General features: G+C 58.3%; 1 protein-coding gene across 4 annotated transcripts in view; it reads right to left on the bottom strand.

Moving 5' to 3' along the window:
* The window catches only part of LPIN1 (lipin 1), a 95248-nt gene that overhangs the window by 49779 nt on the left and 27453 nt on the right, over positions 1-18016 (bottom strand). For 2 of the 4 annotated variants that reach the window (XM_037812665.1, XM_037812667.1), the window contains exons 2-6: positions 10856-11056; positions 9661-9756; positions 6299-6606; positions 5149-5271; positions 3008-3115 (exon numbers count right to left, since the gene is read on the bottom strand). In XM_037812665.1, coding sequence (XP_037668593.1) covers positions 3008-3115; positions 5149-5271; positions 6299-6606; positions 9661-9756; positions 10856-11047 — 827 coding nt within the window. In that variant the 5' untranslated portion in view covers positions 11048-11056. The remainder of the gene's footprint in view (positions 1-3007; positions 3116-5148; positions 5272-6298; positions 6607-9660; positions 9757-10855; positions 11057-18016) is intronic. The other 2 variants (XM_037812666.1, XM_037812668.1) reach the window with 1 other exon arrangement.

Genomic DNA, 18016 nt, shown 5'->3' with positions numbered 1-18016 from the left:
CCCCCAGCCACACCCGCTTTCTCATGACTCTGTGTGCAAATGCACACGTGCATTCCACCACTCAGCCACGCCTGCTTTCTCAGGACTCTGTGTGCAAATGCACTGTGCATTCCACCACTCGGCCACACCAGCTTTCTCAGACTGTGTGTGCAGATGCACGTGAGCATTCCACCACTCGGCCATGCCCACTTTCTCAGGATTCTGTGTGCAAATGCATGTGCACATTCCACCACTCAGCCACGCCTGCTTTCTCAGGATTCTGTGCGCAAATGGACATACACATTCCACCACTCGGCCACACCCCCTTTCTCGGGATTCTGTGCGCAAATGCACATGCACGGTCCACCACTCGGCCACGCCCACTTTCTCAGGATCCTGCGTGCAAATACACTGTGCATTCCACCACTCGGCCACACCAGCTTTCTCAGACTGTGTGTGCAGATGCACGTGCGCATTCCACCACTCGGCCATGCCCACTTTCTCAGGATTCTGTGCACAAATGCACGTGCACAGTCCACCACTCGGCCATACCCGCTTTCTCAGGATCCTGCGTGCAAACGGACATACACATTGCACTACTCGGCCACGCCCGCTTTCTCAGGATTCTGTGTGCAGATACACATGCGCATTCTACCCCTCCTCCACGCCCACTCTCTCAGGACTGTGTGTGCAAATGCACATGTGCGTTCCACCACTCGGCCACACCGCTTTCTCAGGATTCTGTGTGCAAATGCAGGTGTAGGTTCCACCACTCGGCCACACCCACTTTCTCAGGATTCTGTGTGCAAATGCACATGTATGTTCCACTGCTCGGCCACGCCCACTTTCTCAGGATTGTGTGTGCAAATGCACGTGTGCATTCCACTTGGCCATGCCTGCTTTCTCAGGATTCTGTGTGCAAATGCACACGTACGTTCCACCACCCAGCCGCGCCTACTTTCTCAGGATTCTGTGTGCAAATGCCCATGCGCGTTCCACCACTCGGCCATGCCCACTTTCTCAGGATTCTGTGTGCAAGTGCAGGTGTACATTCCACCACTCGGCCACGCCCGCTTTCTCAGGATTCTGTGTGCAAATGTACATGTACGTTCCACCGCTTGACCACGCCCGCTTTCTCAGGATTCTGTGTGCAAATGCCCATGTGTGTTCCACCACTCAGCCATGCCCACTTTCTCAGGATCCTGCGTGCAAATGCACTTTGCATTCCACCACTCGGCCACACCCACTTTCTCAGGATTCTGTGTGCAAATGCCCATGTGTGTTCCACCACTCAGCCATGCCCACTTTCTCAGGATTCTGTGTGCAAATGCACATGTACGTTCCACCACTCGGCCACGCCTGCTTTCTCAGGATTCTGTGTGCAAATGCCCATGTGTGTTCCACCACTTGGCCACGCCCGCTTTCTCGGGATCCTGTGTGGAAATGCACATGTGCGTTCTACCAACGGTTAGTGAGGAGTTCAGGCTGCAGAAGACATCCCAGTGCTGAGTGTGGCTTATTAAAAAGGTGACCCCAAAATGTCACATTATCAAATATTAGACTTTAAATTCAAAGGGTTATTCAAAAAAGTAAGCTTTCAAAGTTGCTGATTTTCACAAATAATGTAAGTATTAGCCTTATAATAGTTTTCAGTATTTTTGCCAGCCCCAATCAGGCAAATCACTTATAAATGCTTAAAACTTAGTGGGCTTCATTTTAAAAGGGGCTTTTTTCTACTCATTTAACCTCCAAATGAACTATAGCCTGAGATTTAGTTGTTTAACCAAAAAGAAAAAAGTTTTCTCTGTAGAAAGGAATCATAGCTTCATTTGCTAAAATTTATAAATAAACAATTTAAGCCCACAATGTAGGCAGGTCAAAACTGGGCAAAATTGAGGGGTGAAGGCAGAAACCCAAAACAACTGCACCAGATGAAAATGCCAAGTAAAGGTCCAAAATTCTGTTTTACAAATGCCATTGAAATTGTCTGAATCCATTATTCAGAAAGCCTTTAAAGCTATTTAAATATTTATAATAATAATGGCCTATATTAAAGAGACATCATAAAACTACTTTGTGAACTTATTATTGAACAACCCTAGACATACAATCTATCATTATTCTGTTGTTTCAAAGCACTCCAAAGAATTAGGCAGAATTACACTGTTCCAGTTTGCTAATGCTGCCATTAAGCAAAACGCCAGATATAGATTGGCTTTTATAAATGGGGTTTATTTGGTTACAAAGTTACAGTCTTAAGGCCATAAAGTGTCCAAGGTAAGGCATCAACAATAGGGTACGTTCACTGAAGAAAGGCCATTGGCATTCGGAAAACCTCTGTTAGCCGGGAAGGCACGTGGCTGGCGTCTCCTTGCTCCCAGGTTGTGTTTCAAAATGGTGTTCTCCAGAATGTTGCCCTTGGGGCATTTTGTCCTCTCTTAGCTGCAGCTGCTCTTCCAAATGTCACTCTCAGTTGCTCTCGGGTCCTTGTCTGTGAGCTCCTTCATACGACTCCAGTGATCCAATTAACACCCACCCGAGTGGGCGGGGTAACACCTCCATGGAAATTATCCAATCAAATGTTTCACTCACAGTTGATTGAATCACATCTCCATGGAAACACTCAATCCAAGGATTCCAGCCTACTCAACACTCATACGTCTTCCCCCACAAGATCGCATCAAAGATAACAGCGTTTTAGGGGACATAATACATCCAAACTGGCCCATATACACTTGACCATAATTTCCAAAGGATCAAATTTAGTACTTAAGGAAAAAACCTGATAATCTACAAATGCTTAAAATGAAAGGAGAATGTAAACTGTATGTATTTTCTTAAAATGAAAGGAGAATGTAAACTGTATGTATTTTCTTCATAAGAAATTCAGTTAGTGATAGAATAGGTTTGTGAGAGATCAAAATTTTGACTTCACGCAACCATAACCTGCATGTATTTGCTTACGGTGATCTGGTGAGTGTTGTGCCTTCCACTACTGAATTCATCTGGAAAGGGGACGCGCGCGTACCTTTCCGAGGAGTGGAAGTGGGATGACTGCGGAGGACACGAGCTGGAAAGGCCTCCCTCGGCCCCGGCAGCCAGCTGGGGGGGGGCCCTTCTGCGATCCACCAGGCTGCTGGGTGCCGCGTGACACATTCAAAGAAAGAAAAACCCACAGGTCAATTCAGTGAACTGAAGTCTCATGGTGTTTATCTGACTACTGTCAACAATCAGGTTTGAAAGAAAATGAAAATACTTTTAGGCATCTGACAACAGCACAGGACTCTATACTGAAATCACTAAGAAATCACCATGATGTTTCCGAACCACAAAAACAGGAAGTTGCCAAAATATCCATTTCACTTTCTACTTTACCCGTGTACCCACAGGAGAATGTCTTCCTCTGGTCACAGCTCCGTGCTTAATCAAACTGCACACTCCAAAGACTTGACCATTTGTGCTGTCAATTGCCTCCTCAAAGAAAATACATTGTTCCAAGTACAGAAATGAATCTATCTATCCTAATTTGTAATTCCATCTGACATAGTCATTCTGGATACACAAAGCAAAACACAGAAAAATGAATCCAGGGTTGAGGTTAAATCATTTGTTTTAAATTCTTAAAATTAGTATTTGTTTTTGAACAGACTGTCCACTTGACCAGTGGTTTCTAAGTATCCCACGTAACTTCTGCTCCAGAGTACTGTGCTTTTCCCTCCTGGGGCCTCGTCCATAGGCCTGGGGACACATGTGTGAGGTTCTGGAAGGGTCCACACCTGCTACTGCCACGTGTGGCCACCAAGCACTTGAAGTGTGGCTGGTCCACATCGCAAGCAACGGATTTCAAAGATTCAGTATGAAAACAAGAAGGTGAAATATACAATTAATGATTTTTAAAACTGATTACTTGCCAAAATGATAATATTTTGGATATGCTGAGTCAAATAAAATCTACCATTAAAATTAATTTCATCTGTTTCTTTTTACTTTTTAAATATGGCTACCAAGATATTTTAAATTAAGTGTGTAAATGGTGATATCTTTCTACTGGGCAGGGCTGGTCCCTGAGCAGGCAGACCTCAAGCCCCCCAGTGCACAGACATGCACTGTCACAGCTGTGGCTGGGAACCGGCACGGGACACGTCCGTTCTCCACCCTCGACCTCAGCACAGGCCCCTGCAGCCATCTCGTCCACGAGCCCACCATGATCCAGCCGGACTGGGAGTGACACGTAGAGAAGGGCGTCAGGCACACAGCCTGCAGCACAAGTCAGAGCAGCCGGGGCTCAAGTGTTTCCCTTTAAACCAGAGACACCTGAGCCCTGGGCACAGCTCATCCGAGAGCATCACTGTCGTTTAGATCAGGGCTCCTGCTCTAACCTTTTCTCATTACCACTCCCCCCACCCCCAACGGGCTTTTTTAAGACGTGTTTTTCCAAAAAGCCTTCCTCTTCCCACCACGAAATTTTAAAACCATATGTATGTATATATCTGCTTATGTTCCATGACTCTTTTGAGGGCCCACAAGCCATTGCAATAACTAAGATTTGTATGCTCCAAGAACTGATTTTCACCACCCCATTGGGGGCAATACCACTCACATGGAGAATGCATCACTATTCTGACTTTCCCCCCCCAGTCCTTTGGTCCATTTGAAAACTAAAGAAAACTGCACAGAAGGGCGTCATATGGCTTTCCCAGGTTTCATTGATTTAAAAAGTCTCTGGAGTCTTTAGTACAGCAAATTGGCAAAACTGAGACAGCTCTATGTTTCCAGGTTTACACTAGTGGCAACTTGTGAGTCCATTTCAGAGAAGTAAAGTATTCTTGAATTCAGCAGAGCATCTTCCTATAGAATCACCGCAGTGGCGCCTGCCAAGTTTACCGGGTACAGGCTTTGCTATGGTTTTCTTCTGTTAACAAGAAGCATTATGCAAACTGAACATGCATTTATTTTCCGTTTACTATCCCCCCTCTCCAGGGAGCTAAGTGCCAGGGGCAGATAGATTATGACGTACAGAAGTTTATGATCTGCATATTCTGTTTTTGTCCTGGTCTGCATCTACCACTCTATGTTTTATTTTTCTAGTCCTAATTATTTCTGGTTTTCTGCCTGCATCATACTATTTGATTAGACACGACTCCGTAACTGCCTGGGGCACTGACTGACCTGGGGCTGGATGACCAGTCTCTATCAGAACCAGGGTAGGAGGCCAGGGCGTGCGTCGTGGCTGAGCAGAGCTGTTCCTTAGGAACGTCATCTGGGAATGCAGGCTTATCATTAGGAAGAGTTCTGGAAGAAACAGACTCAGAGTCAAAGAACCACCTGGCAAAGAGTCATAATCAACTTAGCAATCAACTGTTTCTTGATTACCTCTAAGTGCTTTGCAGAAAACAGGGCCTCTGTGACCCGCACAGCCAGGTTCTAGGCAGTGAGCGGGGAGGGAAAGCGAGATGCAAACGCACACCCGCCCCTGTGCTGGGAGCCCTGCTGGGTCCTGGGTGCCCCGAGCGCCGACCGCTCTGCGAGCTCCAAGACAGTGCACGACCAGCTGGCCACGCGCTCGCCACAGAGCACAATGCACCACTAGCCACCCGGGGCCGTCTGTCTGCACCTCGGATGTTTCCTGAAATAGCCACCGGGTCCTGAGCTGAAGTCTCACAGGGAAGGCAGTTAGGGAGAGTAACATTGCCAAGTTCCCTTTATTTTTAACCAAAAATAAAAACCCCACAATCTACTCTGAAAAATAAAGCAGGAGGGTACTCCTGACATGCCCATTCCAGCTTTATTTTAACAAGATATAAACAAGGTTAACAAAACTACACCAAATACATAAACTCTGAAATATCAAACATACAAGCGGGTTCTATCTTTTAAAACTGCCACTTTTCACCAAAACAGTAATACATACAAACAGAATTTCAATGCACTGCTGAGAGCTTCTTAGCTTTCTACCATGTCCGTGGGCCTGATGGAAACCGAAAGAGGGGAGAGTTGGCCGCAGCGGAGTCGGGTCAGGATCCACCTTCATTTCCAGCCCCGAGTCTACCCACGTGTCCACGTCTATGTAGCCCCAATCTAGGTATCAGCCCAAAGGCAGAAGCCGGTCCTGGGAAAACGGCCTGGCTCACGGACTGTTACACTTCTCAGCTCCCGTTTGTTGTTCTCATTCTGAACAGAATTTCTCAGCAAGGGAGCTGAGTCATGAGCTACAACAAATCTGAAGTGCATTACAAGAGAATGCGTAGTTGGCGGGGAGGGCGGCTCTCTAAGACGAGTCCACGCGCTGGCCTGGGAGGTGCCCAGCCGAGGGACCCACCTGCCGCCGTCCAGAAGCTCCCGCTCCTCGTCGGAGCTCATCTCGATGGGGAACATGTCCTCATCCTCGGACGTGTTGCCGGGCTCGTCCCTCCTCAGGCTGTCCCGAGGGTGCTTCCTCCTCCGTTTCCTTCTCTTCTTCACGAGCGAGCCGCTGGAGGAGGCCTCGAGCGGGGGCACCGCCTGGGCCGCGGCGCCGGGGTCCAGGCCGCGCGTCCAGTCGGCTGAGCCCCTCTTCAGCTGGCACTCCATGCGCGACGCGCCCTCGGACAGGATCGGGGAGGTGGCCAGGTGCGTGGGGATCACCTCCTGAGGGACAGAGCACGGGTGTCGGGAGGGACAAGGCCGACGGCCCTGCGGGGGCCCCGGACCAGCAGACCGTTAAACCCCGATGGTCACCGACCCCACGTGGAACCAGAGCAAAGCGACGCAGCAATGCGGTTTCAGGCCCCACAACTCAAGTCTGTCTGCGCTACCCGGGAGGAGGGCCTGGGTTTGAGACTGTCCTGGGGCCTGACTTCAGTTCTGCGTTCCAGCGTGGAAGGTGTGCAGGAAAGACAGGCAGGTGCACGGTGGGTGTTCTCAATGTGACTCAACTAGGGTAGTAACAATTTTAAAAAGAACCTGACGGGCCCCCGGGTGCCGCCCGAGCACACCCAAGTTTGTGGATGGCAGCAGAGGTTGTAATTAGATGTTGACCATCTCCTTAAAAACAGAAGAAAAACGTTCAATAGTTTTTTGATAAGGCTTCACCAGGATTTTTTAAATTATAGGAGTCATTTTATTAATTCATAATCCGTTGATTATAAAACTTTTAACAATATATTATATTAAAAATATATTAAAAAGGGATAAACAGAAATATGCTGCTGTTCATTTAAATTGGTATAAAAAGCATCAAATATGCTAAAGACGTGCACTCTCTGTCTGAGACACTGAGCCTCAGGCTGGGGGGGGGCGTCAGCGGCTCGCTCCTCAGAGGAACCCCTGGGCCAGACGACGAAGAAACACAGGCCCCGGGTCAGCGGTCAAGCGCCGAAAACAAGGCTCTCAGCCTTCTGCAGTGAGGGAGACCTGTGGAGGGGCCCCTCACCTCACGATGCAGGCACAGGCACCCCGATTCCCGCAGCCACTGCCCCCAGGTCCACAGGGACAGGACCTCCCCCAGGCGTGGACACAGGGGGTCTCTGTAGGGTCAGGACAAGCCCCCAGGCGTGGACACAGGGGGTCTCTGTAGGGACAGGACCTCCGCCAGGCGTGGACACCAGGGGGTCCCTGTAGGGACAGGACCCTCCCCCAGGCATGGACACCAGGGACAGGACCCTCCCCCAGGCATGGATACCAGGGGGTTTCTGTAGGGTCAGGACCCGCCCCCAGGTGTGGACACCAGGGGGTCTCTGTAGAGTCAGGACCCGCCCCCAGGCGTGGACACCAGGGGGTCTCTGTAGGGTCAGGACCTCCCCCAGGCGTGGACACCAGGGGGTCTCTGTAGGGTCAGGACCCTACCCCAGGCGTGGACACCAGGGACAGGACCCTCCCCCAGGTGTGGACACCAGGGGGTCTCTGTAGGGACAGGACCCTCCTCCAGGCGTGGACACCAGAGACAGGACCCTCCCCCAGGCGTGGACACCAGGGGGTCTCTGTAGGGACAGGACCTGCCCCCAGGCGTGGACACCAGGGGATCTCTGTAGGGTCAGGACCCGCCCCCAGGCGTGGACACCAGGAGGTCTCTGTACGGTCAGGACCCTCCCCCAGGCGTGGACACCAGGGACAGGACCCTCCCCCAGGCGTGGACACCAGGGGGTCTCTGTAGGGACAGGACCCTCCCCCAGGCGTGCACACCAGGGGGTCTCTGTAGGGACAGGACCTGCCCCCAGGCGTGGACACCAGGGGATCTCTGTAGGGTCAGGACCCGCCCCCAAGCGTGGACACCAGGGGGTCTCTGTACGGTCAGGACCCTCCCCCAGGCGTGGACACCAGGGACAGGACCCTCCCCAGGCGTGGACACCAGGGGGTCTCTGTAGGGACAGGACCCTCCCCCAGGCGTGGACACCAGGGGGTCTCTGTAAGGACAGGACCCTCCCCCAGGCGTGGACACCAGGGGGTCTCTGTACGGTCAGGACCCGCCCCCAGGCATGGACATCAGGAGGTCTCTGTAGGGTCGGGTCCTGCCCCCAGGCGTGGACACCAGGGAGTCTCTGTAGGGTCAGGACCCTCCCCCAGGCATGGACACCAGGGGGTCTCTGTAGGGTCAGGACCCGCCCCCAAGCGTGGACACCAGGGGGTCCCTTAAGGGACAGGACCCTCCCCCAGGCATGGACACCAGAGGGTCCCTGTAGGGACAGGACCCTCCCCCAGGCGTGGACACCAGGGGGTCTCTGTAGGGTCGGGTCCTGCCCCCAGGCGTGGACACCAGGGGGTCTCTGTAGTGTCAGGACCTGCCCCCAGGCATGGGCACCAGGGGGTCCCTGTAGGGTCAGAACCCGCCCCCAGGCGTGGACACAGGGGGTCTCTGTAGGGACAGGACCTCCCCCAGGCGTGGACACCAGGGGGTCTCTGTAGGGTCGGGTCCTGCCCCCAGGCGTGGATACCAGGGGGTCCCTGTAGGGATAGGACCCTCCCCCAGGCGTGGACACCAGGGCGTCCCTGTAGGGTCAGGACCCGCCCCCAGGCGTGGACACCAGGAGGTCTCTGTACGGACAGGACCCTCCCCCAGGCGTGGACACCAGGGGGTCTCTGTAGGGTCAGGACCCGCCCCCAGGCGTGGACACCAGGGGGTCCCTGTAGGGTCAGGACCCGCCCCCAGGCGTGGACACCAGGGGGTCTCTGTAGGGTCAGGACCCTCCCCCAGGCGTGGACACCAGGGGGTCTCTGTAGGGTCAGGACCCGCCCCCAGGCGTGGACACCAGCCAGGTCTCCCTGACGGCTGCAGCGTGGGGCTGAGCAAGCACGGGCAGGGCCGGGAGCCATCCTGAGACGGCCACCTGGAGCAGCCTCTTTTCCCTCCGGCTACCTTCCCACAAGGAGCCGGCCCAAGAAGCCCTCACCGAGCAACGGCTTCTGCGCGAACGAAAAAGTAATGCAAGCTGTTTGTTCCCGCACTGAACAAAAATCAGAACACCTGGCCATCCGAAATTAGACACATCGGTAACTGTTTGCTGTGGGCAGCAGTGCAGCCCCTGCGTCCAGCGGTCCAGGGCCCCTGCCTGGGAGAGGCCCTCGTAGGGGAAGGGGCTGCTGTGCCCCACTCGGTCGCCGCACGGCCGGGCAGCGACACTGCCTTCCCCCCAGGCCCCCGCTGCGTCCCCTGACCACCGCTCGAGGCGCCACACGAGGAAGCCATCTCAGCCCCGCTCCCCTTACCTGATCGTTATCAGTCTCTTGAACAAAAAACGCTTCTCCATTATCTCCCAATTTCATGTGCAAATCCACAGATTCACCGTTGATTTCTATGTCAACCTGCAGAAAAAACATATTTGTAAGAAAACAATAATCTGTCTTCACCACAACCGGAGACCTCGTGGGGGCGGCGTGTGTCTACCGCACCCTTTAATCACACACGTCCCGACACCTCCCAGTGCCCCGCCCAGGCGGCCGGCCCAGGGGACGAGGCGGCTCGAGCTGCAGGGTCCTGGGCTCTCCGCGAAGGACAGAACCTCAGAACCCAGGACCGAATGCGCCTCCAAGACCACCTGGCCCAGCCGGGAGACAGCGGCCCCGGGGAGGGCCTCATACCGCTGGGCAGCGCAGGATCCACTGCGGTCAAGGGTTCCTCCCCCAGCCTGAGGAATGAGGTCCAGGATCCCTCCCCTCTAGACACTGAGCTAGCAGCTCTCGCTTGAACGGAACTCAAAGGACTGACCACGAGGCACCCTTCCAAACTCCAGGGTAAGTAAGGGCACAAAACACACAACCTACCTTCAAGTATTTCTTATTTCCTAAATGGAACCTCGACCCTGCTGGTCCCGCAAGCTCCTCCGGGACCCGGCCACGCACGCCAACAAGTGGAGCCCACCCGGCGCCCCGGGGCCCGGGCAGGCTGTGACTGCCCCACGCGTGAGGCACGAGGGAAGTGGCCGAAAGTCACTGAGGGCGGGTCCTGAGTGGACGGCCATCCCGCTGCCCCTCTCGGGGGCTCTGCTGGCCCACACAAGCGAGCACACGCCGAGAAGGCCCCACGAGCGGCCGCGGGAGCTGTTCCAGCCGAGGTGCCGCCAGAGCCGGGTCGCCCCCAGACACGTGCGTGTGCAGGGCTGTTCGTTCCGGCCCAGCCTCCGACTCTCCCAGGAGAAGCTGCGGGCAGCACAGAGCAGCCACACGGTCCCTGCTGCGCTCTGCCTGACCCTGAGCCACAGAACCCACAGCACGACATAAAGAATTGGCCCAGGCCACTAAATCTCGGAGCAATTTACACAGCCATAGTAACCAGAGCAATCTGAGCCGGTAGCTCCCGATTTAGTGACCAGCCGTTCCAACTGCAGACGCCCACATGGAGCCACGGGCACACTGCCCTGCTCCACGGCGAGCCCACCCCGCAGGCCGGGGGCCCCATGCTTACCACTTTCTCCCGGGAGCGCAGCACCCCCATCTTCCCGAAGCGGACGTGGAAAGGGGAGCACTGCAGGGTCCCATTGGGCTGGCGCACCACGATGATGTCAATGCACCCCGACAGCGTGGCGGGGTTCAGCCCCTTGTAGAGCTCCTTCACTGTCACAAACACCTGGCCCGCGAGCTGCCCCACGTAGTTCATGGTTTGAGCCTGGAGAGCAGAGAACAAAGTCAGGCCCGCTGACGTGACTGCCGGGGAGGCCGGCTGCAGCCACACACTTCAGGCCACGCGCTGACCATGTGCGTTCCCAAGAACGGACACACAATGGCCACCTTCAACCCCAACATCTCCCTGCAAGCAGCAAACCCACAATCCCCACCCTCTGGGGCCCAAACGCCCCCACTCCAAGAAGCTCTGGAATTCTGGGTGTGGGGGCTGAATGGCGACCCCCATATTCACGTCCACCCAGAACCTGGAATGTAACCTTGTTTGGAAACAGCCTTTGCAGATGTAATTAAGGTGACATCACCCTGGATCAGGGGCCCCGAAATCCAACGACTGGTTTACTTGTGAGAAGGGGACGATGGGGACAGGGACGGCATGAGGTGGCCACAAGCCCCGGAGCCCCCAGGAGTGCGGAAACCACAGGGGTGCCAGGAGCCCCCGGGAGCTGTGGGCAGGAGGGAGGGAGCGTGGCCCGGCCAACACCCTCATCTGGGACTCCTCATCCCCAGCTTCTGGAGACACTGAACCTCTGCTGTTTCAAGCCCCCGGCTGCCCTGGGAAACGAACCCCGTCCTCAACACGCTCGCCACCACCCGTCCTGTTCTGCCACTGTCAACATGGCTTTAGTAACCGAACCTCACGACTCCTGAGAAAAGACCGTCTTTTACGTACTTCTGATGTCTTCCTTGTGCTAGAGTGGGCACTTATTGACATTTGCTGAAATGAAATAACGATTCTAGACTTGAGAGGGGATGACAATGATCTTCGGGCGGCCTCCATCTGGGGCTGCTCGGCCTGCCTGCCCTGTCCCCTCCCGCCGCTGCAGGGATGCCCGGGCTCGGGCCACGTTTCCTGCCCAGGAAGCAATTGCAAGGCCCGCGGCCATGGTCCAGCGCTCCGCTCTGCACCAGGCAGGTGTGGGGCCCGGACCAAGAAGACGCAGCCTCTCCCCTGCAGACTCACAGGCTCAGGGCCAGAGGAGAACACAGTCACTGAACCACATCAGGGCCGTGTCTGCCCTTTGCTCTTAGCTAAGCATGAAGGGAGCCACGAGCAAGGAGAGAGAAGAGCGTGGCGCAGCGGAGCCGGCACAGCACCTCCAGGTAAGACGGTGGAGCAAAGCGCACACAGGAGGGTCAGGCACGTGCAAGGAGAGCCCCAGGCATGAAGGGGGCCCTGCCGGAAGGGAGAACGAGCTGGGGAGAAGTGTGGGGTCTTGAAAACTGCGCAAGGAAGCCAGCCGATTCAGCAATAACCACACAACCCTCAGCGCCACGATTTAGGAAAAGCTTCACAGTGAAAATGCAGGGGAGACGGGGACGCCAAGCCAAAGCGGGCAGACAGACACAGTGGCCGTGACAGCGGAGCAGACTGGCCACGAGCTGGTCTCAAGGGAGACACTGACGGGAGAAACGGAGTGACGGCGCGAGGCCCTGGTCTGGATGCCCGGCTGCCCGCTCGGGGTGGGTGCCCACTGGCCACCGCTCGCACAGCGGGGCCCTCTCACCGCCCCGCGCCGGATGCCTGGGCCGGCCGCTCTCCTGGCTCCGAGTCCCTCCAGGATGCGGCCCCATCTCGGCGGCTTCCCCTGCACGCCGTCTCCTCTCCTGCCGCAGCCACATGTGCACCTCGGGCCAGTCCCGGACCCTCTCTCCTCTGTATACGCCGACCTCCGGTGGGCTCGTGGGACTGCAGGGCCTCTAACACCAGCTGAACGCGGGTGAGTTGCTAAACGCACTCTCCCAATCCCAAGAGCTCGCCACGTCCCACCCGCTGGGGTCACCCGCCGGCCCTGGTGGCAGGGGTCACTGAGCCCCAGCTCCACTCTTCCTGCTCCGCATCTCTGATTTGCTGTTGTCCCACGTGGTTCTCCTGTCACTCAGCAAAGCCACACTCTCCTCGAGGCCGAGGACCAAGCCGTGTCCTTCCAAGTTAAAAAACAAACCATCCCATTTGCCAAACGGTATCCATCCCCTCGTTTTACAAATGAGAAACCGAGGCAGTTGTGGGCAAACAGCTGTCAGTGTAATTCTAATTCAGAACAGACCGGAGCCCGGAAAGCCATTAGCAACGCGCACAGGAGAAGAGGACACAGAAGCCCTGATGCTCCCCCAAATGTTTAATGAAGCACTTGGGCTGATCCGCAAGCCCCCCTCTGCGTGGACACAGCACACCCCCCCCGCGTGGACACAGCACACCCCCCTCCGCGTGGACACAGAACACCCCCTCCGCGTGGACACAGCACACCCCCCCCCGCGTGGACACAGCACACCCCCCCCGCGTGGACACAGCACATCCCCCCCTGCGTGGACACAGCACACCCCCCCGCGTGGACACAGCACATCCCCCCCCGCGTGGACACAGCACACCCCCTCCCGCGTGGACACAGCACACCCCCCCCCGCGTGGACACAGCACACCCCCCCCCGCGTGGACACAGCACACCCCCCCCGCGTGGACACAGCACATCCCCCCCTGCGTGGACACAGCACACCCCCCCCCGCGTGGACACAGCACACCCCCCCCCTGTGTGGACACAGCACACCCCCCCCCGCGTGGACACAGCACACCCCCCCCCTGTGTGGACACAGCACACCCCCCTCTGCGTGGACACAGCACATCCCCCCCGCGTGGACACAGCACATCCCCCCCCCGCGTGGACACAGCACACCCCCCCCGCGTGGACACAGCACATCCCCCCCCGCGTGGACACAGCACATCCCCTCTGCGTGGACACAGCACACCCCCCCCGCGTGGACACAGCACACCCCCCCCGCGTGGACACAGCACACCCCCCCCGCGTGGACACAGCACATCCCCCCCGCGTGGACACAGCACATCCCCCTCTGCGTGGACACAGCACACCCCCCCCGCGTGGACACAGCACATCCCCCCCTGCGTGGACACAGCACATCCCCCCCGCGTGGACACAGCACATCCCCACCCTGTGTGGACACAGCACACCCCCCTCTGCGTGGACACAGCACACCCCCCCATCGTGGACACAGCACACCCCCCCCGCGTGGACACAGCACATCCCCCCCTGCGTGGACACAGCACATCCCCTCTGCGTGGACACAGCACACCCCCCCCCGCGTGGACACAGCACCTCCCCCCCTGCGTGGACACAGCACACCCCCCCCGCGTGGACACAGCACATCCCCCCCTGCGTGGACACAGCACATCCCCTCTGTGTGGACACAGCACACCCCCCCCGCGTGGACACAGCACACCCCCCCCTGTGTGGACACAGCACATCCCCTCTGCGTGGACACAGCACACCCCCCCCGCGTGGACACAGCACATCCCCCCCCGCGTGGACACAGCACATCCCCTCTGCGTGGACACAGCACACCCCCCCCCGCGTGGACACAGCACACCCCCCCCCGCGTGGACACAGCACACCCCCCCCGCGTGGACACAGCACATCCCCCCCTGCGTGGACACAGCACATCCCCTCTGCGTGGACACAGCACACCCCCCTCTGCGTGGACACAGCACACCCCCCCCGCGTGGACACAGCACACCCCCCCCGCGTGGACACAGCACACCCCCCCCCCCGCGTGGACACAGCACATCCCCTCTGCGTGGACACAGCACATCCCCCCCCTGCGTGGACACAGCACATCCCCCCCTGCGTGGACACAGCACATCCCCTCTGCGTGGACACAGCACATCCCCTCTGCGTGGACACAGCACACCCCCCCCCCCCCCCCCGCGTGGACACAGCACACACCCCCCACCCGTGTGGACACAGCACACCCCCCCCGCGTGGACACAGCACATCCCCTCTGCGTGGACACAGCACATCCCCCCCCGCGTGGACACAGCACACCCCACCCCGCGTGGACACAGCACACCCCCCCCCGTGTGGACACAGCACACCCCCCCCGTGTGGACACAGCACACCCCCCTCTGCGTGGACACAGCACACCCCCCCCGCGTGGACACAGCACACCCCCCCCCGCGTGGACACAGCACACACCCCCCGCGTGGACACAGAACACCCCCCCCCGTGTGGACACAGCACACCCCCCTCTGCGTGGACACAGCACACCCCCCCCGCGTGGACACAGCACAACCCCCCCCCGCGTGGACACAGCACACCCCCCCCTGTGTGGACACAGCACACCCCCTCCGCGTGGACACAGCACACCCCCCCCCGCGTGGACACAGCACAATCCCCCCCTGCGTGGACACAGCACATCCCCTCCGCGTGGACACAGCACACCCCCCCCCCGCGTGGACACAGCACACCCCCCCCGCGTGGACACAGCACATCCCCCCCTGTGTGGACACAGCACACCCCTCCCTGTGTGGACACAGCACATCCCCCTCTGCGTGGACACAGCACACCCCCCCTCTGCGTGGACACAGCACACCCCCCCCCGCTGTGGACACAGCACATCCCCCCCGCGTGGACACAGCACACACCCCCCGCGTGGACACAGCACATCCCCCCCCGCGTGGACACAGCACATCCCCCTCTGCGTGGACACAGCACATCCCCCCCCGCGTGGACACAGCACACCCCCCCCGCGTGGACACAGCACATCCCCCCCTGCGTGGACACAGCACACCCCCCCCGCGTGGACACAGCACACCCCCCCCGCGTGGACACAGCACACACCCCCCCGCGTGGACACAGCACACCCCCCCCTGTGTGGACACAGCACACCCCCCCCCCGCGTGGACACAGCACACACCCCCCCCCGCGTGGACACAGCACAACCCCCCCCCCGTGTGGACACAGCACACCCCCCCTCTGCGTGGACACAGCACACCCCCCCCTGCGTGGACACAGCACATCCCCCTCTGCGTGGACACAGCACACCCCCCCCGCGTGGACACAGCACATCCCCCCCTGCGTGGACACAGCACATCCCCTCTGCGTGGACACAGCACACCCCCCCCCGCGTGGACACAGCACATCCCCCCCGCGTGGACACAGCACACACCCCCCCCGCGTGGACACAGCACACCCCCCCTGTGTGGACACAGCACACCCCCCCCCGCGTGGACACAGCACACCCCCCCCCGCGTGGACACAGCACACCCCCCCCCGTGTGGACACAGCACACCCCCCTCTGCGTGGACACAGCACACCCCCCCCCTGCGTGGACACAGCACATCCCCCTCTGCGTGGACACAGCACACCCCCCCCGCGTGGACACAGCACATCCCCCCCCTGCGTGGACACAGCACATCCCCTCTGCGTGGACACAGCACACCCCCCCCGCGTGGACACAGCACACCCCCCCCCGCGTGGACACAGCACACCCCGAGACGGCCACAGGCCGACACAAGCAGACTCCTCCCTAAGACGTGCAGAGACGGCCACAGGCTGCTTCCTTCCCACGGACACCACCACTGTGCTGTCTCCACCTCATCTGCCCGGCTTGTGGAGTCAGAGAGCGAGCGAGAGAGAGAGCAAGAGAGAGAGTGGGAGAGCAAGTCAGAGAGAGCGAGCACAGGAGAACGAGAGCGAGAAAGAGAGTGAGTCAGAGAGTGAGAGAGCACGGGAGAACGAGAGCAAGGGGCAGGGGGAGCAAAAGAGCGGACATTTTCCAAGGCAAGAGGTTCCTGAAAAGATGCACAATATAAAGAATGATTCTTCATAACCCTGATGCATCTTCTCATGTTTCACTTTATGAAACAAATCTCCCCTCGATGTTAACCTGCTTGTAACCCGCTGTGCTCACCTCGAGTTAATCACACACACACACACACACACACACACACACACACACACACACACACACACACACGGTGATCTGCAGGCCATGCTGATGGCATCTCGTACAACTGCTTCCCCGTCGCGGGGCCTCGTGCTCACATGGTTCTCGCCACCACCCCAGGATGAGGAAACGACGCAGCAAAGGCCGAGACCCCCGGCTGGTGGGGGCCAGGTTGGGGAGCAGGCAGTGCCCACCTTGTCTGCCGCGCCCCCTTTCGCCCTCCGCGGCCGTTGGAGCAGGGAGAGCCCCGGGCCGGCCGCCCCTGCGGCTCCAAGGGCCACATCCAGAAGGCTGGACGGCGTGAGGAGCCTGCTGCCCGCGGCCTCGGTGACGAGATGGCCGGCCCAGGGCTTTAGCAATGTAAGCAAAACGCTGCTCACTCACCTGAGCAAGGGCAGCTCATCCCTCCCCGTTCCAGCAGGAAATTCAAGGCCTTCCCACGGGATCCTCGTGAGCTGCCCCAACACCTCATTCACAGAAATAAGCCCAGAAACAGGAAGCGGCTGAGGCGACGCGGGTTTCCCGCCTTCCAGGCCTGTGGCTCACGAAGGAAGCCACCGGCGCCGTCTGTTTTCCTGTTGCAAAGCATCAGGCAGTGCTCTGGTGTCTTCAGCTCAGATTCGCATACCTTGATAGCTGGAGCTAGTCCGTCCATTAAAGTCATCTGCAGACCTGAAAATACCTGTCTCTGAAGCAGGAAATGCACTCTGAATCTTCACAGACGACAGGGTTGAGGGCCCCACCTGGCGACGTGCTCCTCGGAGCCCTGCAGGGACCTGGGGGACACAGCTGTGCTCCGCAGCCCAGGCCCAGGGACGCCCGCCTCCCCGAGACCCGCTCGCAGTGTCCCCGTGGCGGCAGTCCTCACGAGTGTCCCCAGGCTTACGGGGGAAGGTCACGCGTGCATTCAATGTGTGTCTCTGAGCATCTCAGCGCTGGGGCTACAGCAGTAAACATAACCGACAACGTGGGAAATGCAGACAGTAAGAACTTGGGGACGGCGGTAAGCGCCGCGAAAGACAGAGATGCGAGAACAGCCAGGAAAGCAAGAGCTGCCTGAGTGAGGACACCCGGGGAGACGTGTTCCCAGGGGTTACGTGAGCTGAGGCTGCAGGAGCTGAGCGGCTGTGGAGGGAGCTCGGGGGAGCCGGGCCGGGAAGGGGCTGCAGCTGGTCCGAGGCGCAGAAGTGGAGAGAAACGGAGAGGGG

This window comes from Choloepus didactylus, chromosome 20, assembly GCF_015220235.1.
Source record: "Choloepus didactylus isolate mChoDid1 chromosome 20, mChoDid1.pri, whole genome shotgun sequence".
Classification (NCBI taxonomy): Eukaryota; Metazoa; Chordata; class Mammalia; order Pilosa; family Megalonychidae; genus Choloepus; species Choloepus didactylus.
The sequence above is the reverse complement of the archived record's forward strand: the minus strand, read 5'-3'. Positions and strand labels throughout refer to the sequence as shown.